General features: G+C 38.8%; 2 protein-coding genes across 6 annotated transcripts in view; one reads left to right on the top strand and one right to left on the bottom strand.

The window, feature by feature from the left end:
- The window catches only part of CNGB3 (cyclic nucleotide gated channel subunit beta 3), a 62,310-nt gene extending 51,146 nt beyond the window's left edge, over positions 1 to 11,164 (top strand). The window contains exons 16-18 of the mRNA XM_010405009.4: positions 3,490 to 3,636; positions 6,161 to 6,341; positions 8,024 to 11,164. Of these exons, the coding sequence (XP_010403311.2) occupies positions 3,490 to 3,636; positions 6,161 to 6,341; positions 8,024 to 8,257 (562 nt within the window). The 3' untranslated portion in view covers positions 8,258 to 11,164. The remainder of the gene's footprint in view (positions 1 to 3,489; positions 3,637 to 6,160; positions 6,342 to 8,023) is intronic.
- A 136-nt stretch (positions 11,165 to 11,300) lies between these two features.
- The window catches only part of CPNE3 (copine 3), a 31,757-nt gene continuing 19,618 nt past the window's right edge, over positions 11,301 to 23,439 (bottom strand). For all 5 annotated transcript variants that reach the window (XM_010405011.4, XM_019289146.3, XM_019289148.3 and 2 more), the window contains 8 exons: positions 22,499 to 22,585; positions 21,858 to 21,917; positions 20,719 to 20,852; positions 20,226 to 20,280; positions 20,073 to 20,124; positions 19,293 to 19,426; positions 16,961 to 17,197; positions 11,301 to 15,017 (listed from right to left, as the gene is read on the bottom strand). In XM_010405011.4, coding sequence (XP_010403313.2) covers positions 14,907 to 15,017; positions 16,961 to 17,197; positions 19,293 to 19,426; positions 20,073 to 20,124; positions 20,226 to 20,280; positions 20,719 to 20,852; positions 21,858 to 21,917; positions 22,499 to 22,585 — 870 coding nt within the window. In that variant the 3' untranslated portion in view covers positions 11,301 to 14,906. The remainder of the gene's footprint in view (positions 15,018 to 16,960; positions 17,198 to 19,292; positions 19,427 to 20,072; positions 20,125 to 20,225; positions 20,281 to 20,718; positions 20,853 to 21,857; positions 21,918 to 22,498; positions 22,586 to 23,439) is intronic.

The raw sequence follows: 23,439 nt of genomic DNA, 5'->3' as shown, positions 1-23,439 counted from the left end.
ACCTCAAGTGGAAAACATCTGATAAATCTCACAGTTGCAGAACTTGTTCATTAAGTGGGAAAGAAATTATATCAGCTCTTTGAGAGAAGGTTATTTGGAAGGTATTTATCCGTGTGACAATATAATACATGAGTGAAGCATCCAAACAAAAGGCTGTACTGTAACTTATGCAGAAAGACTGAGAATGAACTCATCAATAAGGGCTGAATAATGAAAAGACAGAAGAAAAAGCTAAAGCAGCCCCCATATGTAACATATACATGTTTTTTCAATTATTTATTAGCCTGGTATTTGAAGTGAGAACTTTGTATTTTAAACTGAGAAATGTTAACTGCTGGTTTTAAAACAAGGAAGAGATTTTTACACTTTTGATCTAACACAGGTGAGCGCTTGTTTCCACGTGAGAACCATGCAATGACCTTTAAAGATTCATTTCCCAGTACGTCCTTCTTTACATATTTGCCAATATGGGCAGCAAAGCCCTCAGCAATGCTATAATGCTACACTTCTAGTCTTGTTTTATTCATGACTGACCTACTGCAGCAGCAAACCCATTCAGACACAAGAAATTTGCATATAAAATGTCAGGCAGTGGATAAACTCGAGGAGAAAAACCACAGCAACTGGCAGACATGATGCACTAAGTGTATCAGTAGAGGTATGCTCTTCCTTGTGGCAAGGTGCTAGAAAATAATGAGCTTGTATTGCACCTTTTTTTATAAATTTTGTCAAGGTCTTCTGAATACAGAATACCACAAGAAAATGGAAAAAATATTCTTTAATGGATTACATACGACTTCTTTTAGGACATCCAAGTTTTCCTCTCACTCCATAACAGTTATAACCTGATGTCAGGCTGATTGCCTTCTGATTTCCAATTCAAGATTTGTTTAGAGAAATACGTCAGCCTCCTTCTGAGTGGTTTAGGTACATGATTTATAAGATGCTGCTATTTAATCTCACTCTGTTCAAAATGCATGTAAATGATGCTTAGAAGTCTCCAGGGCAAAGGAATTAAAGAAAATAAAAACTGTTTATTTCCAAAAAATGCCCTGAATTATACTTTCAGCAAGAAAGCCAATGCAAGAGAAATGATCAAGCATGTCCCTTGCCAATTTCATCCTTGAAAATTATCACAGAAAGGGATTAAGTAATAGGAGTTCCAATTAACATTTTACCCCCACTGCAACTTTCCTGTATAGATAATATCAGTTTGGAGAAGTAAAATAATTTCAGAATCAGAAGCAAACAGATTGTTGCCTTAATGAGAGCCTGTCAGCACAGACAATTCTGAATAAGAGAAAATCAATTATAACAACATTTCACTAGCCCAGAGAAAGTTACACTTGAAGCCAGATGTCCTCATTCATCCATTTACTGGTATTTCACCAGAGCTATTTCCTATCAGAAAATGTTACTTCTGGAAAAACTAAAACATTTCTCCATTTTATGTAAAATTTTGACAGGAAGATCTCTAAATATTTGATCTCAGCTTCAGCTTTCAGCTCTTTTGTAATTTTAAATTTTATATAAAAATCCAAACTACAGGGACTATTTAGTTTTGTGAACGATGACATTTTCCATTACTTTGGCCCAGGATTTCCCTCAAAGTGGCAGCTGCTGCTTTTCAGTGGGCTCTGCCCTTTGGAGTTTGACATCCTTCTCAGAAGCAAGACCCAGACTTATTTCCCTTTCCTGACTTACCAGTTCTCCTCACATGCCCATGGGTGCCCAGCTGAGGCATCATAACCCTGCATGTTCAGCTGATTACAAAAGCCATTCCCCAATTTCAGTTAACAGCAGCTTCCTACAGAGATCTATAAAAACAATAGATAAGCTGAGCCATCACTCTGACAACTTTATAGCTTGAAATTTAATTTGCTAGCATAAGAATTCTAAGGTTATCAACTTGTACTAATATTGCATCATTTCAGGCTCACAACTGGAGTAAAAAATGTTAGGTAAAGAAAGCAAATTTTTTGATTAATATAGATGTTACACTAACACTGCAAAGCAAATGTATCTGTTTTAAAAAATTTGGTCATATAACTCTTCACACACTAACCAAACCAGATTGAATGCTGAAGTACGTAAGTCCTCCGTCAAAGATAATTCTGTTTGAGCAAAGACTGCTTTACTTGTAAAATTCACCTCACATTATCACCATAATGAAAAACCTGATCTCTTTAGTCCTCATCTACCTTGATAAAAAGAGCTTTCTGTTAGGAAAGACTAAAAATGATTGTTCAATGGCTTCTTGAGAAATGATTCAGCAGAGCTCAAAAGGTGTTTGCAATTTTCTTTAGCAGCTTTTCCTACTGTGCAAAGAGTTTTATTCTGTCTGAGGAATTGTACAGAATTGTAAAAAGAAGATGATAAACTGCATTTTCAGCTTCAGTTCATGTATTGATTGCTGTCTTGAGTTGCAGAAAAACACTCTGTGAGCATGTAAAAATAGCCTTGCACACACAGTTGCAGAGGTTTCCTACTATCCTTTATAAATTAAATAGAGTATCTATATGATTCAATAGTTGGAAATATGTTCTAAAAATATCTTTAATATTGAAACAAATATTTATATATCCTTGATTATTACTTCAGATAGGTATCAGTTCCTGTTTACTGGGGCCCAGAACATCTTTTATTAATAACTTTCAAATTCAGATAATACTAAATGTTCTCCAAAAATATTCATTCATTGGGAAATCTTTAAAGGACAAATTTTAGGGTAGATCTTGAATACAGTGATAGAGCAATTTTAGTACTAAGAGTAAAATGCAAATTCTCTTACTTATCAGCACAGCTGAGAAGTGAAGTCTCTTCAATTGCTTAGTGCAAGATGAACAATTTATTTTTATTTGTACATCTATTTTTTTTTTTTTAGATATCCTCCCTCTGGCCAACTGCTGCTGGCTAAACAGATCTAATGCCTTACGTTCAAAACAAAATAGCCTTCTTTTTCTGGCAGACACATTTGTAACTGTCAGTCTGGAAGACCTTCCTAAGATGTATCATTTAACTTGCCAACATTCAAATGTGAGATATGGTATGTGAGAAAACTGAAAACTAGAGCCCCACAGAAGTTTTTCACTCAGGAAAATGAAAATCCTTGGGGGAGAATCATTCATTCTCTGTAAATAATGCTGCTCTACTACTGATGCAAATAACTTTCAGCAGTAAAATTGAGGAAATGCCAAGTTCACATGAGGACTAAAACAAGTGCAGCCCGAGCTGTGGGTATCTCTTAGCAGAAATGTCCCTCCGTAGCAAAACTTTTCGCAGTCCTTAGCATCTGCCTGACCAACAGTGACAATTTGCCTTCCTGAGACGGGATTTCTAATCCCATCCGCACAGGGCCTTTACAGAACACTGGATAGAATAGCCAGCTCCATAAGTGAGCTTTACAGTGACTTTAATGGAGAACCACCAGCAAAGAGATTCCTCACTAGGGCAAGTAACACTGACTGATGAGGTTTATTTTCATTCCAGCCTATTAGCTGCAGGTGGAGGAAATCGAAGGACTGCCAACGTGGTGGCTCATGGTTTTGCCAACCTTTTCATTCTGGACAAGAAAACACTCAATGAAATCTTGGTGAACTATCCTGACTCAGAAAAACTTCTCATGAAGAAAGCAAAGTATGTCCTAATAACAGTTTTTAAATCATATCATTTAGCAGTAGGATGGACAGTTGTGACTTCTAGATGATTTGCATTCGTTTCTTGGAAAAGTAACAGTTGTAAACACATTTGGTGTTAGAGGTCAGATTTGCCTGGTAGTTTCTAGCAGAAAACATGGTCTCGGAAAGAATCCCAAAGGCTGTGGAAATGTGGTAAGTAGAATGAAATCCTGAAGGTAGTTGCCTTCTGCATTGTATTTAAGGTAACAAAAAAAATAGGAGATAAGTATACATATCAGGACTCCTTACATTGTCAAGAAAGAAACTGCAGGACAGATGTCAGTTAAGGAATAGGTTTTCAAAGATGCAACAAAACACTGGCAATTAATTCTACAGAGATATGCTTCAATGCATCACAGACTTGAATGCATTTCCAAAACCTTAAGCAGCAGTTAGGAATGTATTTAAAGTAAGGCCTGACAAGATGGAACTATACAGATTTGATACCTGTGCATTTTGTTCAAAAGCATTCCAAAATGGGATTTCAAACCAAGAGTGCTTCCCACCTTCCTATGGCTGTAGCTTTCTAGGATCACCATTTTCACAGCTTTGAACAGGCAAAGTATTGTCAGATTTTGTCATAAAAATTATGACACAATGAGTACCTTGCTACCTTGTAAAAGGTCCAAATACTTGAAACAGTTTTTCATTATTCGTATGCTTCAGCACTCCTGTTGTTCTCAGCTGTTGCCTGGAATGGCTATCAAAGGTTGGAAGGTTGGTCCCAGACTTGAAATTCCCCCCAGAGAAGACTAAACACAGCACGGGAGAGCCGTTTTGTTTTTCAGAAGTGCTAGCAAATGGCTGCATTCATCATGTTGTAACAGCCCTGGTAGTCAAACAACAGTATCTTGAGAATCATGATGCCCCTGAGGAACAAGGAACCCAGACACAGAATGGGCTGACTGCTCAATTTTCAAAACCAGCATTAATAGGTAGAAAAGGGGAACAAATCCACTGACCAGTGATCCCAGCATGTATCATTCCTGACTTTTCTCCAGCTTTTATCTAAACAGTAGTATGACCATCATTCTTTGTTATTTCTGTCTCTGTCCCACACTGCCTCTTCTGCTTTCTTGTCCCCCCTAGGCATATTCTGCCCGTTCATTAAATTCTGTTTCCTCCAGACAGCCTTTCTCAACCAAGGAGCTTAATCATCCACTTTTTGTATCTGCACTCTCATTTGAGCTCAAAGACCTCTCTAGGTATCAGCCTAAAACGAGGACATCCTGTTTAAAGATATGGAGTACCTGCCCTGTGCATGAGGACATGGATTTTGCTCACCTGTCTAGGCATCCACAAATTCTGCCAAAACTAGGCACCAAGAGGAAATTTGTGCACTGTTTTCATCAAGACTGTGGTTATGTTTGGTTTTGGAATGAAGTAACCAGTTGTTCTGCCCTGGAAGGTTTACAATAGAGTTCTCTACGGTCATCTGACACCCTTAAAGAGCTCCTTGAAATAAACTGAAAGCATTATTCAAGCAAGAAATTTGTTCTATCATTACCTGGCCAAATTATTGGCCCTGTATTATTATGTAAAAACCCTGTATGGTTTTTACATAATAATGCAAGATGCTGAAGTGCTCTTTTAAAATTTATGACAACAAAATTAAAAAAAAAAAAGTAAAGCCTTCACTTCTGAAATTCCCAAAGTACAAGATACTAGAGAAAATTACAGTACTGTGGGATTACTGTATTTCAGACTGCGAGTACAGTCCTTGCTCATAAAGACCCTTAAGTCAAGGCTTTTGCAAGGATAGAAAAGTGGCCTTGAAAACTGTGCAGTAACCTAATAGAAACTGAAAGCATGGGAACCCTCTGCTTTTCACTGGTCCATCTATCTCAGATCTTCCATCTAATCTTTACCCTTGCTATTCATTCTCACTTCTTGTCATTATGGCTGCAAATCAGTACAGCTACAGAACTGTGTGAAAATGTAGTCTGCCACAAGATTGGCAGTAGTCTTTATATCGTCAGGGTGTCTTCTTCTACTGAAGAGGTCCAAAAATAAGCACCACTGTCTAACCTGACCTATGAGAGATGAGCCATGCTAGAAGTTAGTTTGGTAAAGTATTTCCTACACAAGTGTCAACTGGACTCCCAGTAGAGCACTAAATGCTCTCTGAATTTGCATCCAGAAGGCCAGATAAGAGACTGCCACCTCAGGTATGGGGCACCCATCCCCCTCCACACCTCTTCTTTCCTTGCAAAACTCTTTCATCTGTTTTGTGACACCTTAATTTGAGCCAGACCTTGTATTCCAGGATACAGGTAAGCAACTCCAAATTTGAACAGTTGCCTCCAACTTTACCAGAGCCTAGGGCAAAACCTTTAGTGTTTCCAATTTTGCTCTTGTCACTGGACCTGGGAACCAAAAAAGCCCCACTGGATTATCATGCATAAATGTGACATTTCAGCTTTGAGGGAACTTTGCTCATTTTCACAGCACTGCTATGTGTTCTTATTCCCTTCTGCCTCCAGGGTGCTGCTGAAGCAGAAGGGGAAACCTCCTCCAGGACCACCAGTGCAACAACCACGGGGCTTGGCCAGTCTCTTTGGGCAGAAACAGGAAACTCCAAAATTGTTTAAAGCAATGCTTGGAGGAAGAGGAAAAGAGGGCTTTGCTAAGCTGCTGCAGCTGAAGAGACAACAAGAAACTCAGGTAAAGACACAGAAAACAGAGTAGAATCTACTGAGAGGGTTTGGGCAAACAGAGTAGATGAAGATTTAGCCTTGCTGCAATCAACAGCAAAACCTCCCAGTAGCTGAAATATAATCACTTTTCCTAATCTCTGTAAACACTAATTCTAAAATTTGGCTCAATCTTTCTGAACCTGGACTTTATGCAGACCAGAGAAAACAAAAGCAAGGGGAAAAAAGCAAGCAAACAAAAAAACCTCTAAGAAAGTAAGGATAAATGGATTTTACAAAGTCCTCAAGGGCATCTGATCTTCTAATTTTATGTAAACAACAGTAAATACAGAAATACCCAAACACAGTAATCTGATCCAGCTCACTCGGGCACATGGTGAACTTTCCAATTCAGTGTCAGATCTCTGGTTGTTAAAAATCCTGAAGACAAAATATAAAGTGTACCCCACACAGCTAAAACTGATTAATATCTCATACTTCTGAGAAAGCTGCTGTTTTAACTGATGAAAAATAATTCCCACATTATACTCTGCTCTGAGAAATGTTAATGTTCATAAGAATCTGCTCACTTCTAAATATTTACCTAAAGGTGGCAGAATTCTTTTCTTTATAGCTGAAATAGCTGTGGTTATATTTAAGTTTAATAAAGAGCTTTGCACTTTGCTTCCACAAATGACTACAACACTACGATTGGAGCAGAAATACTGCTCAATTCAGAGTGTATTTGTGAACTTAATAGCAAACAGGTTTGGCCAAGCAATTGGGGCAGTCAAGTATGTCAAGATTTACATGACACTCTTTCTTTCTCCACTAGTGTAAGCACATAAAGGAAGGCAAGACCTAAGGAAGGGTTCTGTGCCCCATCCCTCTATAGAGGGATGTGCTTCTTAGTAATATAGAGGTATGACAGCTGGTGAGGGGTCAGTAGCTCTGACCGAGGAAGAGGTGACCGGTCCGGAGAGATGGTCCCGTGGAGGATCGTCTTCCCTTCCCTCAGCTGCCAGCTAGGAGGGCCCGTGCAGAAGCTGTCAGCTCTTTAGTGATTGTCAGCTCGTGATTCCAGCTCAGCTCTGCAGGGCAGCCTCCAGGCCAGACCAGGCAGAGAGACGAGAGGCCCGTGTAGCTGTTCTGCACGGGGCAGCTTTATCGGTCCATACTCCGGCGAAGGGGAGCCAGGGATGAGCATCTCTCTGCCCTTGCAGGGGCAGGGGGTTAGCTTTATAGGGATACAGGGGGTGGGTGTCAGAGGGTAGAGGCCAATGGGTTACAGAGGATCTGCATAGGGTCTCCCAGAGGATTCTGGGTCTGTCTTCTCGCCATAACTGCAGAGTAGCTGCCTTCCCAGGGGGGTCCTGCTGGGAGGTTTAGGCACTCTCCTTATCTCAACAGATGTCCCTCCAGGGCGGGGCTGGGAATACCCCACATAGAGGGATGTGCTTCATCCCTCTATATTAGTAAGAAGCAGACACTATGAATATCCACAAGCATTTCCTAGGTTTTATACTGATATTCTGATTCTGAAATTGCATTTTTCATTTAGAAACCAATTTTCAGCATCTGAATAGAAATTTACATGTGTTGTATGCCATTAATACAGTTGCCATGCTGTGCCTTTCCATGGCATGTACAGAACAGAACTACTTCCTGAATTTCTTCTGCAGTATTGGAAAACATTAAACTTCTTGTTTCTAGGAAACTCAAACTGAAACAGAGACCAAGCCTAAAGAAGAGGAGAAGAAGCCTGTGGAGCCCCCAGTCTCCTCTGCACCCCCTGCTCAAAAGGAAAAGCCAAATGCAGATGCTAAACCTGCAGTTATACAGAGAGCAACCAGTAAGGAGTCTCTGATCATTAGTATGACACCATCCCCCAGAGCAGGAGAAGGAGAGATCCTTAAAGTTGAAATTAAAGAGAAAGAAAATAAATAGATGGTGCTTTGGGGCGTGGCCCCATCTATTGTCTTGCTACATTCAGAGGGCTGGCTGGACTTTGCTTTTGGGTACATAAGATAAAAGTAGAGGCTACTCATGAGAAAAATCTACTCCAGCTCCTCTTCTTGCCCTCCTCTCCTGGCACAACTGCACAAATTATTTATATTCTTAACCTTGACATCAAAGAGAGAACTTTTGGTGTATTAGAAATTAAAACTCAGATTGTATTCCACAACCACTTGTTTCTTGGTTTAACCATGCTCTCCCTTTTCTCTTACTCTGTCTTGTTCCTACTACTCCTCCTCCCTCTCCTCATTATCCTTGCTTTTTCTTACTGTTGTTCCTGTTGCTCAGTTTGCTCTTTTGTATGTATTCTTTTCTGTTTTCTCCTTTACCTTCCCATAGTTATCCTTTTCCTTGCTACTGCCCTACTGTTGCTAAGGTTCCCTATGCTCCTCTCTATCCTCCTCTCTCCTCCCCTTATACTTCTAATCAGTGACCTGGGTTTGTGGCTAGCGTGGCTCAGAGCGGACAGCAGGTGGTGTGTTTTGGGATGTTTAACCTTGGGACAGAGAGCAACATAACAAAACCATTGTCAAAAAATAAATCACAAAATCCGCAAGAGGGAAGCAGATTGCAGAATTATTACCAGCCCTCTGAATGCATAAACATCTGCTCCAGCTGTCTTTGACTCTGGCAAATTAACATGGGAAAGACTTAGGTAGCTGACCCTCCAGAGGTGACCTGTAACTTTGGGCTGCTGGTTTACTTGCTTGATCTCGTTAAGGGTTTGGGCATGCTCTCTGAAAAGTAAGCACTTGATATGGCTGTCCGAAAAATCTTGGTATCTAAACCAGTCACTTCAAAAATAAAAGCTATTTTATAAAAAGCAGGATTTACCCTTTCTGGCTCTGTGTTGCAAAGTTTCAACCAATGCTCACCTACATCATAGACTTTGACTAATGGTGCAAAGAGAAACCTGTGTCTTCTCTGTCTTAGCTACATCACACTTGTGAACTACAGTAAATCCTTTATGAGTGCCACAGCTGTGGGATACAGCCTCCCATCCAGGAGCTCCCACACTGCCAACCTTGTGCATCTACTCATCAGTCTCAGATGCAGTATTACACAAAAGCTTGAAGCTGTGTTTTAAGCTTAACTCCCAACTACTTTCTTTTCTTCCACGGGTTTGCATACCCTCTCTCTCCCAATCCCCTTTCTGACCCCACTGGATGAACAGTTTTGTTAATTAAAAACATTATGCAGAGGCCAAGCCAAGAAGTGGCAAGGGCAGGCTTCACAGCTCCTTGGCTGACCAGCCAACCAAAGAAGGCACCAGGCCAAAATTAAACACTCACTTTGCAAGCTATATATGACCTTGCAGGCTATGCATTCTGTAGCCCTGTGCTTTAAAGCCTTTCAACTTCTGCAATCACAGGCAAAGCTGGAAGTTTGCCCAAGGAAAAGCCGGATGACTGAATTCCATATGTTGCATATTCCACAATCCTCTGACCTGACCAAAACCCTAATCTCTATCAAAAGAAAGTTCTGCTGCATTAGCAGTGAGGTGAAGGTTCAACTGCTTTGTGGAGAGAACCATCTTTATTTGTATGCTACTTGTTATTTGATATGTAAGAAAAAAGGACATCACAATAGAGGGAGAAAATTTTAAATTGTTTCATAAAGAATTATTCATCTATTGCACATTCAGGACTTTCTCAATGAAATCTCAAGATCAGAAGTACTGCAGAACTGCTTCATGAATGAGGCCTCCTATGAATAATAATAATCGATTAATTAATTACAATATATAGTTTCACATCTTTTTTTTTTTTTTTTGAGAGGGGGTTGTCAAAGCATTATGGAAGAAGGAAAATATTCCCTATATTTTAACATTTTTATATGAACAAGTAAAGCTCATTCTCATTGAAAAGAACTGATTCCCTTCTGCCTACACAGATGCTACCAGGTAATTTCGAACATTTTCCCTGTGGGCATATTTAAGTTCGTCAATCACACACTGACATAAATTACAAAGTAAAGGCTGAGACTGCAGCAGCAAGTGCTTCACTGCAGTGACAGAGCTTCCCAGGAATTGCTGCTTTGCTACAGCTCACAGCATCCCAGGATTGCAGAGAAGTCTGACAGTTCTGTCTGCAAGATTACTAAGTTATGCACAGCTCTTGAGTTCCTTAGACCCAAAACAAAATAGGGGAAGCATCAGTGCAGAAGAAAGTGGGCACACATAAAGAACATCCATCTGGTTTTCTCTGACATCCAACTTTTCTATTGTTGGGGTATTTTCCTCTTCCCACAATTCCTCCATTCTTAGGGTTGGCAGGCACAAGAAGGCTCCACGAATCAAAGTTGCAACTATTTGTAAGGTTTTCACCAGAAGGAACGGTGCAATGAAGGTCAAGATGTAAGATGTAATAAATTCTTTCAGGAACTAATTCTACCCTATAGATTCCTGACTGGTGAAGAAGCAGAATGAATTACTATGGTGCACTTAGAAGATGCAGTTCCCAGTATCAAAGCTGTCTCAGGCTCTGTGTGGCATCACATTCCACTGCCACACTGTCTCCTGTCTCTCTTAATGTCGCAGTTGAGTCCCTCAGACTTGACTACACTTGAATGTAAAGAAACTGAAGGAGGGAGTAGGATAATGTATTTGAAAACTACAAATAACCACATCTCTATGCCTCTCTAACTAAAATGTAGACTTCGTCTGGGAAAAAAGTATTGGAAAACCTGATAATAATTGTATGAAATAGTATGCATGAGAGAACTCTAATGTGGTACAGAGCATGAAACAGTCAGAGTTAAAATTGTCCAGCTTCAGAATATCTTCCTGCTCCAAGCCAGTATAAGATGCTTTATGAAGAATAAACTGAAGAGTCATAACCACTAAGTGGAAAGGCATTTTTTTTCTCCCTTTTGTATTTGTTATAAATTCGTGGCATACTCACCATAGGAATCACAAAAGCAGCATTTAGCATGACACACAACATGCTGAATACAAAAGCACCACAGAACAGCATACTGAAATGATCATTTTAATGCACAGGCATTGTAAATCAGTTAACATCATCAGAACTGAAATACATATAAAAGTACAAAATTCTGGTTACAGGTGAGCTCTCTGCTGTACACGTATATATTATGACCAATACATGGCAAAAAGCATTTGATGACCAAGACTGCCATACATCACTTTAATCACAAGGTGGTGCCAGTGACCTACAAGCACATTCACTTTACAAAACCTGGACAGTATTTTGCTTTGTCACCCTCAAGCTCTTAATGCATTTTTTACACGTAAAAATAAACAAAAGAAAAATGGCAAAACAACATAGTAACCCCCCTTCCCCTTAAATCACAATCTGCTGCATTTCTTCACTCAGAATATCACTTCAGCCTACCCTGGAAGTTTTCAACAGGCATTAGCTGTACACCTCTAAGTCATACCAGTTCTTGCCACAGTCCTGTCTGAAACACTTAATTTACAAACAAAAGGGCACATTGAGAACTAGGTGTCTTTGCTATTATGCTATTTAACTCCTTAAGCTTAAGGAACATGGAAGCAATTCTCTAATAAGAGATGATGAAGTCTCTACTGTAGAAACTCAGAATTTATGTATAGAATACAGACAACAGGTTTTCTTTTATGTGCAGCAGATACTTAGTATAGTAATACATACTAACACATTTAAATGCACTTCCATGGCAACTTAAAACAGAATTGGTAACAACTCAGGTGCAGCATTATATTTTTGGCAGACAGCTCAGAGGAACTTCAGTAGAATCCTGTACTCCTATCAGTAGTACTCATCCACCTCAATTAATGTAGACAAAGCATTAAAACTGCATCCAGTCCTCTCTGTACATGGAGCAGGTAGCTGTGAAACAGCTTTCTCATACACTCTCAATTTGCAGCAGTGTGATTTAGGTTTGTTATAGTAACTTCCTTATCTCAATATTTTGGGTTACTTATCTGATATGACACTTCATTGCAATTTATACATAAAGTAGTAACAGATTTTCACTACTCCGATAAAAAGATGATTACAGATTTTTTTACATAAATACATGAATTACATTTAAAAAAAGAAAGAACTTGGCTTAATATGAATCAAACTCTCTTCCTTAGTATTCCACTACTTGATAGTATTTAGGATGTCCTTCCACCAAGGAAAATGGAGTACATGGATAATATATCCATTCATGATTGATTAATAAATGTCAATTGTCTACAAAGCATTTGATATGTCTTGTGTAAGATAATCTCAATACAAATATCTTTCATCCATCAACATTAATGTGAATTCAGACTTTTGACAGGATTATAAATGTTAAAAAGAAAAACCAAACCAAAACCACACTAAGCAGCTCCAGCAACTAAAAGTCAAATATACTATGACCTGGTGAAATCTTGCGTGTCCAAATGTGCTAAATTTAGCATTAGCCAATTCTGTTCTTACATACTACAGCCAGACCATCCACATGAGATGCTGGATGTCTAACTCTAAACCACTTCAAACGTGAAACTGTAAAATTAATGTTCAAGATTGGCATTTCAGAAATGATAAATGTGACCTTTCCATCCACTTATGTGACACACAGTGGCAGGATCAGAAGAGATCCTCAGCAAGCAGTATGCAACTGGGGGACATGAAACCTTTATCCGTCCACTAAGCAAAGACAACATGATTTATGCTTGGTATAAAAGGTGAAGGGAAAACTCAACCCAAGTAAATAAAACAGAAATTGTTTGCCCTAGAGAAATGCAGTATGATTACAGGATTAGGGCTTGAGAGACTTGACTTTCTTATGCCTTCCTAAAAGGAGAGAAAGAGGGTGTCAGAGACTGAAATATTATAGCTTATGACTTAAACATTTTCTTGAAGGACTTTTAAAACTGTATTAGAAAAGCTTCGAAGAAGACTACCACATCCTGAATGTGTGGGGGCTCTGAGAGGCCCTGGACCCCTTGCTGATGAAGATAAGAAAAAGTAACAACTCAGAGCTGGGGACATTCACAAAGCACAGGCTTAACACCTCAGGAGTGGGGATCATGGCCCCAGGGCTTTCAGCTGCCAGGCTCACACAAACTCTCCCACCAAAGGGTGGGAGAGAGGCTTTGGGTGTGTGGTGAAAATCCCTCTGGTCCAAGGCGGGTAACACCCACCCTCTGCTGTGCAGAGGAGCCCAGCTGAGGGGCCCCTTCACCCGGGAGAAGCTGCATCCACATGAAGGACAGAGGGGGTGTCATGGCCCATCAAAGACCCCCAAAGGGGTCCCCAGACCCTGCACCAGAGATGATGCAACATATCCTCAGTGTTGCAAGGGACGATGTCAAACTGGGCCCCTGCAAGGGAGGCACGTGGGCGTTCCCACCTGCCCGAAGTGTCTATTAATCCATAGGATTCTATACTGCTCAGCGTGTGATGGCGTGGCCATGGCGACAGGGGACCCTCACCACCAAGAAGACCAGAGGGAGGGGAGCAATGAGACATCGTTGGGACCCTCAGATGGGTGATATGATTCCATCTAACCCCTGTCGCCTCTCCCTGCCTCCCTCACCCCTCACACACACTTCTTTCTCTATTTCTTTCTTTTTCTTTCTCTCTGCCTCTTATACTATTAAATAGAATATATCCATTTTATGGCACCAACAAACCTCATTTGGCTTTAATCTCATTTTTGGGTATATTTTGAACCTTCAAAGTTCTTTCGAGTTTATACACAGAGACTTAATTTTCTTTAATCTTCTGGGTTTTAACTGGATCACAAAAGAGGGAATATTGGGTTTTTTGCAGGCACTTTTCACTAGTGGGCTCATGGAAAAGCAGCATGATTCAAAATATGACAAAAGTAAATACAGGTAGCACTTTGAAGATCTGCTTTTACCTCAAAATATGTAGTCGTAAATCAGACAAAACTTTTTAACTGAAAAGTGAATTCCTACTGCACAAAAAGCCCTTTAAAGATCAGTAGTCATGACTGTTTTGGCGGGAGGGGAGGAGAAACCCCAAAACAAAAACCCTACCAAAATAAAATCTGGAATTTCCATTTTCCAGTACACTGCACATTGGAACACATCTTACAGGCCTTACAGTAGTAGCCTCAAAGGCCAGTAGTATTCTTCTGAGATGACAGCAGTTTACCTTGATTCACCCTAGTTATTTCCATACTACCTTAAGAGAAGGCATACTATAAAAGAATATATATTTTAATGACTTCTTTGGTTTATGTTCACACAACCCTGAATCCCAGGCATTGCCCAAAGGCACTGAAGTGGCAAACAAGAAGCAGGTGTGCAAGAGGGCCTTCACACTCTGTGGCACTTGTCCGAATATGAAACACCTGTGTCAAAATTTTGTTATGGTGACTTAATAGAAATTTTTTTCCACTCTTCAAAATGAAATGCATCCATACAAGCACTGTCTCTCAAATCAACATCAAATCTAAACACCATTACAATTTTGGCCCTTAAAAGGCAAACTTGGCAAAGTGATTTGTAGGCAAAAGCTAAGACATTACAATAAAGAGGCATGTGTACATGTATACAGAAGTATATCGAGAACCAAAGTCTGTAAATACAGCAAGTAAAGCAAGCACAAAGTCTCTCCTCTGCTCAGCCCAATCATTTTGCAGCAGGATTCTTAGGAGGTTGAAGTTTGTAGGTGCTGAAGTAGTTCACCACTTGCTGAGGGACTTCTGCCAGGACACACTGAGCCAGAGCTTCTTTGGGAGACTTATAAAAAAAGAACACAAAGCTTTAGCTTTCACCACTGCTAACAAAGATTCTAAGGCAAGTAATAAGCACCTCCTCTGGAAGGCCAACTTAAAGTCTGACATTTTACAGAGGACTTTACACAGTGCCCTTGTGTGACATGACAGATGGAAGCTTCCCTGTCAGCTTTACCTTCTCCCCCTGTCACCACCAATCAGATGGCTGTCTTGTGCCACAGAAGTAACAGGAGCTGAGCGCTCAAAAGGCTGCCATGTCTGAAGACATCTTTTGTCATATGAAATGCACAGTGCAGGTATCAGACTTCAGCCATGTAAACATACTTCCACTGTCTGCTTAAGATGGCCCTTCAGGGACTTGTCTAAATCATCTGCAATCTTTTGCACCAAGTATCATCCACAATAACTGTATTTCTATGGAGCAGCTCCTCTGGAGATACTGTTTTTACTGGAAGACTAAGTATCCATAAGAAAAAAACATCTCTTTTTCTAGAAACTGAAAGCATTTGAATATGTAATATTATACTGAATATTGACCCTAGTTAATCTACATCCAAGTGCATTACTTGATAAGCATATTGTGTATTGGTTTTGCTCTCGCTTTCTCATTTCAGTTTGCCTGAGTTACTCTAAGATTAAACAAAGAATGTGTATCAAAAGTAAAAATATAAAAGCAAAATAAAGAAGTCATAAGGAGTATTATTAACTCCTTGTCCTGGGTTGCAGTGTATTCTATTACCAGCCTCAGGAGCTGTTGAAATCAGGTGGGGCAGTGTTTCCTTGCCTCCTCCCCCCAGACTATCTTCTGTTAATGGCCCATCATTGTTCTGCTGCATGACTCAGAGATAACTCCCTCTGGACTATCTTCTGTTAATGAGCCTAATCAACACTTGGCCTCATGACTCATTACCCCATTGTGAGATGCTCCACCCAGAGGGAGGAACCAAGCATCCCATCGTGGATATAATCTGAGATTCTGAGCACCAGAGAGAACCCTTTCCACTGGATTTCCAAGGGACAGGAGCTACACAGCCTGCACTGGACCTTCTGAGGAAGAGCAGACCCTTTTTCTACAGGATCACCGCTTCAGAGGACTGCAGCCACCATTCTACCAGACTGCTACCACCACCCTGCCTAACAGGGACTCAGGTTGTATCTTGACTCTGTCAGTTTGAACCAGCGTTTTCTTTTAGTTTTTTTTCCTTTTCTTTAATTTCCCCATTAAATTGTTATTCTGACTTGATGCCTCCCACTGGTTTGTTTTCAAACTAGTACGCAAGTTACTACTAAGACATGAAAATTAGAATATATTAGGATGGAAATAAAAATACTGATTTTATCTCACCCATCCTGAGGAAATTTTGGTGATTTTTATTTAAGTCAACTTTTTCCAACAATATGATGCTTAAAAGTTGACTTATATTAGCCTACACATACTTTATTGGGTTTTATAGAAATTAAAAAATATCAGTACTTCATTCTTTCACCACCTTTTTTTTTTTTATATTGACTTTTATGAAAATGAAAACTACCACCACTACTATGGGCACACAGAGCTTCTACTGATTATGACTTGGCCTTGAATTTTAATACTACACTAAATTGTGAGACTAAACCACACACACAAATGGGCACCCACAATAAAAAGAAAAATTACCATAAGAACAAAACCATAGTAAGTTCTTCCTCACAAATGCAAAACACATCCATTTGTCTAATCAAGTCTGAGAGAGTTCTACAAAGGTCATACAGCTGCAGCAACTAGTCAGAAAGGCAGTGCTGGAACCAGAAACTGAGGGGTTTTTGGGTTTATTTAGCATTTGATAAAGATTTGTCTCAGAGCTCATACTGGGCACACCACAAAAGCTTAGGACTAGATGTAGGACATCCTAGCAAGCCCAGCATACTTCTAAAATACTTATTAAGCGTATCAGTAAGATTACTTACATTTTGGAACTTCCTGAATGGCACAAACTGGACAATGTCTCTGACAGCTGGTTCTCCTGACGAGGACCTAAGAACTCCATCATCACCATCAAGAAACTCCATAGCACCAAAGTCTGCTCCTCCAACACCAACAATGATGATGGACATGGGCAGTTTTGAAGCATTAACTATGGCAGTTCGAGTTTGATCAAGGTCTGTTATCACACCATCCGTTATGATCAGAAGTATAAAGTATTGCTGTCAAATCAATAAACACAGTGTTATGACAAAGAAGTAACACATTTAGGCATGTACACTTAGAAAAACCCACATACAGACTACGTAGTGTTGTCACTTTAGCATGTTCAATGTGCTCACTGAATTTTACAATCAAACATCTGATTTCCAGTCAGGCTTCACCTGTACAGTCTGAAGAAGCTCATAAGGACAACATAATTTTTTAAAAGAAGTCATCGTTACATAGCCACCATCCAAAAACCCAACGGTATGACCCTTCTTTCTCTCCAAAATCCCCAGACAAACCAACAGTTAACCTATTTTCCCATTATTTGTTCTGGGATAGAAGGCAGTTTATTGAGGTTTTGGAAAGATAACACCTTTGAAACTTGTATATGTTTCCTTTCTGGTCTATCAATACCATTCTGAAACACTTCCCTTTACTTCATTCATTGTATCCCAAAAAATCCTAAATCACACCTTTTAGTGTTGAAAAACACAGCCATTTTCAAATTCCTTTAATCACATTTTCTAGCTACTTCATGAAATTAATTATCAATGTGTCTGAGATTACTTTGTAGTACATCAGTAATTTAATTAAGTACCACCTGAGTTGCTTCCACTATTCTGTTGGGGCTTCTAGAAGTTGGCATCTTAGCTTCTGTTCTGGATTGGAGCACCAAAAATGAACTAGAAGTACAAAATCTGAAGATTATCAAATGCTTTCTGAATTTCTAGTCTTCCCTCACTTGGTTCATTGCAGACAATTACTGAACAGCACAAATTCAAGTCCCAAAGATACTCTCAGTATTCTTAGAAGTTTCTCTTCAGTACTTTCCTTCCCAATGGCCTTTATCTGCCTCCAAATAATTGTTCTTCCCTTATCCTGTCTGTTTAGGTATCACTTTTTCTCCCTGCTTTCTGCTAGTCCATTCCCCAACTCCAGCAAGAACATCTATAAAGCAGTTATGACCACAGAAAGCTATAAGTAACAGCAGCAGGATGGCACATCACATTGGATTTATTTCTCTCTTCTCATACTTGCTCCATATTGGAAAAAAAACCACATCAGAATCAAAGGCGAATCCAAAATGACTATGATGTGTATTAAATGCCAAGGTAGCAAATTGTCTTCAATACATCCTTTCAGGCAGGAAAAATAAATCTCTTGCTAGGCATACTACATGCTCAGAAATAAAAGTTAAAAAAAACCCAAACAAACCAAACCAAAACTGACGAGAGGTTTGCTACTTTTATTAAGATATAAACACACATATATTATATATATATGCATATATATATATATGTGTATGACAGCTACTAGGCTAATGCAAGACTACCAAGGCAAAACCTTTCCAGCCTCGTGGCATATAAAAATCCATAGCTTTTTTTCAAATTGGTTTCCACAGACAATTTTCCATGTAAAAATAGCTGATTATTGTCTGATTTTACATGACATCAAATACACCGGTATTTGCTGTCATCAATGATTTAGGATTTTCTGAACTTCCATGCATTATTATCTACATGACTGAATACTCAAGACTTGGTTTTCAGACTTTCTATTTTTAATATGGTCAACAACTCACGTATACAATTTTAATATGGAGAAAGGCACAGCCCATACAGCACCTAAACCTTTATAGCACAGCTAAGTATCTGTTTTGGTACCTAGATGTCAGGAGCTATACCATCTACTTCTTCACTATCTTAGTTAATCCTCTCTTGCAGCTCTCTGATGTGAAACTAAGTCCAGTTGATTTTTTTTCCTCAGCTGAGGTTAAACCACTCTCTTAGATATAAAGGCTTAAATTAGACTTTAATATCTGTATAGTACTGCAAGAGCTTTGAACAGAAGATACCATAAAGGTATTCTGTATTTTTAAGATTCTATTTCAAATCTGAAGAGTTTATTTAGTTAATTGATGAGAGGACTGTTATGTACAATGGAAAAAAAAATTAGTTTTTATCGTAAGGGTAACAAACACCTTTTCACAAGGTAAAGGGCCAACTGTCAAATGAATACACTTATAAATTTAAAAGAGAAAAGAAGTATTTAGAAACTAGAAGGAAAATAAAAAGGTAAGAAAAACACACAATACCATAAAGAACTTACAGATGCTGTTTGCTGTTGAGTAGCTGCAGCAGCAAATCTTGCCACGTGATTTATAATTGGAGAAAAATTTGTTGGTCCATATAACCTCACTTGAGGAAGACAGGCTCGATATGCATCAACAATGCCTTGGATCCCTAGAGAAGAGAAACAAATCTTTCTTTTTTTTCATATTCGAATTAGGATATTTTGAAGTACTTGATTTTTCTAAAGCTGTATAAATCATTACTTGAAGTGATGATGCCAAAACTTAAAACTAACCATGGTGGAAAAAAAATATATTCACGAGCAATGGAGGCTTTCAGCTTGACCAATGCTTAAGGCACATGCATAACATGACTGGCTTTGTGTGAACAGAAAGGCCAAATACTGTATGCTCAAGGGTGTGAAATTGAATTACAGCACTTCTCTTCACCTGGCAGCTTGTGGTGGTTGGTAGTGTGATCAGAGAGGCCACACTGAACAGGCATTAGCAGCACAACACTCAAACCAGACAACTCCACACCAGCAGCAAAGTAGAATAAAGTGGCTTGACAGCACAAGAGAACTGTTCCCAGCCCTGTGCCCTGGTTGTTTAAACCACTTCTTTCACAAATCATTACAGAAGACAGATGCCATGCTATTTCTCATAAGTAAGAAATTGGTTATCAAATTGTTTCCTGCTACAGGACTGAAACTAATTATTTAATTAGAACAACATGCTTCGTTCACTTTTCAAGTGTCTTTATGCCTCCACCTTAGGCATTTTACTCTCTAAGTCTGATGTTACTTTCTCAGACTTACCATTACAGAATGGGTTTGATGGGTTAAAATTTATTGGGAACTCATGAGACACCTGTGAAGACACAGAAGACATAGTCAGGACTGTATATACAATCTCCTCCTGAAGTAAGTGCTTTCAGCTGTCCTAGGTAGTGCATTTACACGTTCCATTACCTGAAAGGAAGGAGGAATTTGTGCACCAAATCCAAAAGCTGGAAACATCTTATCTCTAAAAAAGCAATTTTAAAGAAAACAAAGTCAGTGGCTTCCATTAAAAGTTGCCCTAGTTCCATAAGTTTAGTTATCAGTGCTGCTTTTCATTATTAAAAATGCAATTTAAGAGGCACAATTAAATGGAACTTCCCCACTGCAAATGTTTCTAGGACCAAAACTAGTCTTTAACACCAAACTGGCAAGAATGCAAGCAGTTAGTTAATGAATGCTGCTCTTTTCATCACATATGAAAAGCCCTGCTTGTCTGAAGTAAACACAAGCTTATACTTGCAATTTTATGATGGTACAGTGATTATTATTTTTTAGTTCTATAGCTTAGCTCAGAAATTTCATTCCAGTACATCTGCAGGCATCTTCAACACTGGTTTAAAAAACTACCACAAATGTCTATACATACCTAAAAAAATGATCCAAATAAAAATCTAACACTTACGTATCGTAATCCTGAATGACCATCCCGACAGACCAAATGGCTGTTAAGTATTCATTAACTCCATTAGGGCTGAGGTAATGCAGAGAGTCTGGAGAGCGAGGGTCTCCATTGGAGCCTGTAAAATCTATCCCCACCTGTCAAATGCAGTATTTATATCTGATTGGTCTTAAAAGTTAAATTATGCTTCTTATCTCTGGCAAAGCCAAAGTGAAAATCATGAAAGAGTAGTAAAAAGGACATCTACAAATCTAACAGGCACAGTACTTGGATGCAGGTTTCTTGGAATATTAACATTCTTAAAACAATGCCACTACAAAACCCTCAAAAGCTCTGCATCTCTCCAGAAGGGTTGAAATTACTTTCATCTGAATCACAGAATGGTTTGGCTTGGAAGAGGCCTTAAGGATCACCTAGTTCCAAACCCCCTGCCATGGGCAGGGACAGTTTTTACAAGACCAGGTTGCCCAAAGCCCCATCCAACTTGGCCTTGAACACTTCCAGAGATGGGGCATCTATAGCTTCTCTGGGCATCCTGTCAGGTTTTCACTGTGTTTACTTTCAGTTACTATTCACAGCAGCTCTTCAAAAGCTGGTAAATGAATTTCATTCTCTATCTTGCCACACACACCTTTCTTCTCAGAAGTTCAACTAGTCAGGCTCCGCAGAAGCCTAGAGAGTTCTTTCTCTGACTTCAACAGGTCTTTGCTTTTGTGATGAAGCATATTACTAAGATGAAGATATCTTACTGTTATTTGTGTTGCACTTGGTTCACAAATTACATAACTTAAGAGTCCTCATCCATATGATGACCTCTGCATGTTGCTTTCAAAGAACTGTAAATTTCTCCTTGGTCTCCATCCACACAACTTAGCTAGTTCCTAATGAACATAACCAGAGGTTCAGAACTTTTTGCCTAGATGACTAGGCAAAAACTATTTTTTTTTTTAAACAGACTATTTTTTTTTAAACAGACTAGAAGCACTCTGGCAAAATACCTTCCTGCTCCATTCTGCAGAACAAAAATGAAGTCAACAACAACAAAAAAATACAATAATCAAATAAAGCAGACAGCCAATCAATTCTATACTTCAATTTGTTCCAAAACTCAAAAGGTACTTCATACAAATGATTTAACTTACTGTGAAATTCAGCTGACACCCACCCATGATGTAATCAAGGAATGTGCATTCTACAATGATCTAAAAATAGGAAGATAGAAATTTTGTTTTATTCGATGGGAAAAAAACCCAGCTAGTATTATTGTAGCAACTTCTGAGGTTCCAGATTTGTTATCTTTACCAATGAAAAGCACTAGTTTTGCCCTACAGCTATCCCACCCATCCACTGCAATGAGGATATTTGCAACATGTGCCACCATACACTCAGTGCATCAGAATTGGGCCTTTAACAAAACTCCAGACAGACACCAAAGCAGCTCCCACAGGACTTTCATTTTATAAAATAACACATTATGACAGATTTACACAATTTTACTTTGACATAAAACGGTGAGTTGGGAAATGCAGTGGTTCAGGAATGACTTTACAAACTGGTAAGCAACCTTTCTGTTCAAGAGAAAGTGAAGGCATGGGAGGACAGATATGTGATCCAGCTCTCAATTTGTCTCCTTACATGAATCAGAGTCCCTTAAATATTTACTGCGTCTGGAACTTACAGACATTTTAAAGTTTCTTACAGTTTGAAGATGGAAGATATACGAAATGAGAGTTGTTATGCCTTAACACTTAAAAACAGAATCATACCAGAATATATTACTGACCTCACAATGCTTAACGCTCACAATGCCAGAGTTTTTATAGCTCTTTTTCTTCTGTCTCTTCTTTTCATTGATGCACTCAAATTCAACCTGCATGAATGCAAACAAATCCAACAAAAATGCTATAATATCATTTATGCAACAAGTTTAATATTTCAAAACTGATACTTTGGGCTTATATTAAAAATGCAGTTCATTTCATAATCCTGCAAAATTAAACCCCGTCTGCCCAATATCAGCAAGAAAAAAACACATTCCCAAGACAGAAATCCTCTCTTGCCCAAAAGGTTACAAATACATTTGTTTTGGCAACTGTATTTGAAACAAACAAATAAATTCTCTACCATTCTCCCTCTGAGGATTTTGCTAACAACTTTCTTTTTGGTAAAGACATGGCAATTCAAAAAAAGCATCAGTGTTTCCAGCAGCTGTGGCTGGAATTATTATTATTTTTATTATTTAGTAAAAATACAACACACAAAGTATTAGAAAAGTACAAGCCTGCACTTGTATACAGACCTTGTATACAGTACTTTTAATGCAGAAATAGTTCTGCAGGTTTTACAGAAATAAAAGAAAATATGGCAAAACATTTTGATAGCACACATATCCATAAAAAAAATACTTTTGTTACATTTGCTATGCCAACTTTTGTCTCCTACAGGTAAACCATGCCTATTAAAAGGTTTGGAAATTGTTATAGTTCATAAGATCAGGAAGGGTAATATCACTTTAGAGAAAAGCCACCTTAAGTAACACACCTTAAGTAACATTTGTGCATTGGCAAAAATACCGAATTTTCTCATACTCACTAAAGTACATATAATAGTTAATAAGTGCCACATTTTAAAATAAAGGATTAAGTAATACTTGAAAAAAATATTACAAGTTTTGGTCTTTTAACTGTGGTTAAAGTCATGCTGAATTCTGTCTTTTGACAATCT

Source organism: Corvus cornix, chromosome 2 (genome assembly GCF_000738735.6).
Source record: "Corvus cornix cornix isolate S_Up_H32 chromosome 2, ASM73873v5, whole genome shotgun sequence".
Classification (NCBI taxonomy): Eukaryota; Metazoa; Chordata; class Aves; order Passeriformes; family Corvidae; genus Corvus; species Corvus cornix.
This window is presented reverse-complemented; position numbering and strand designations above follow the sequence as displayed.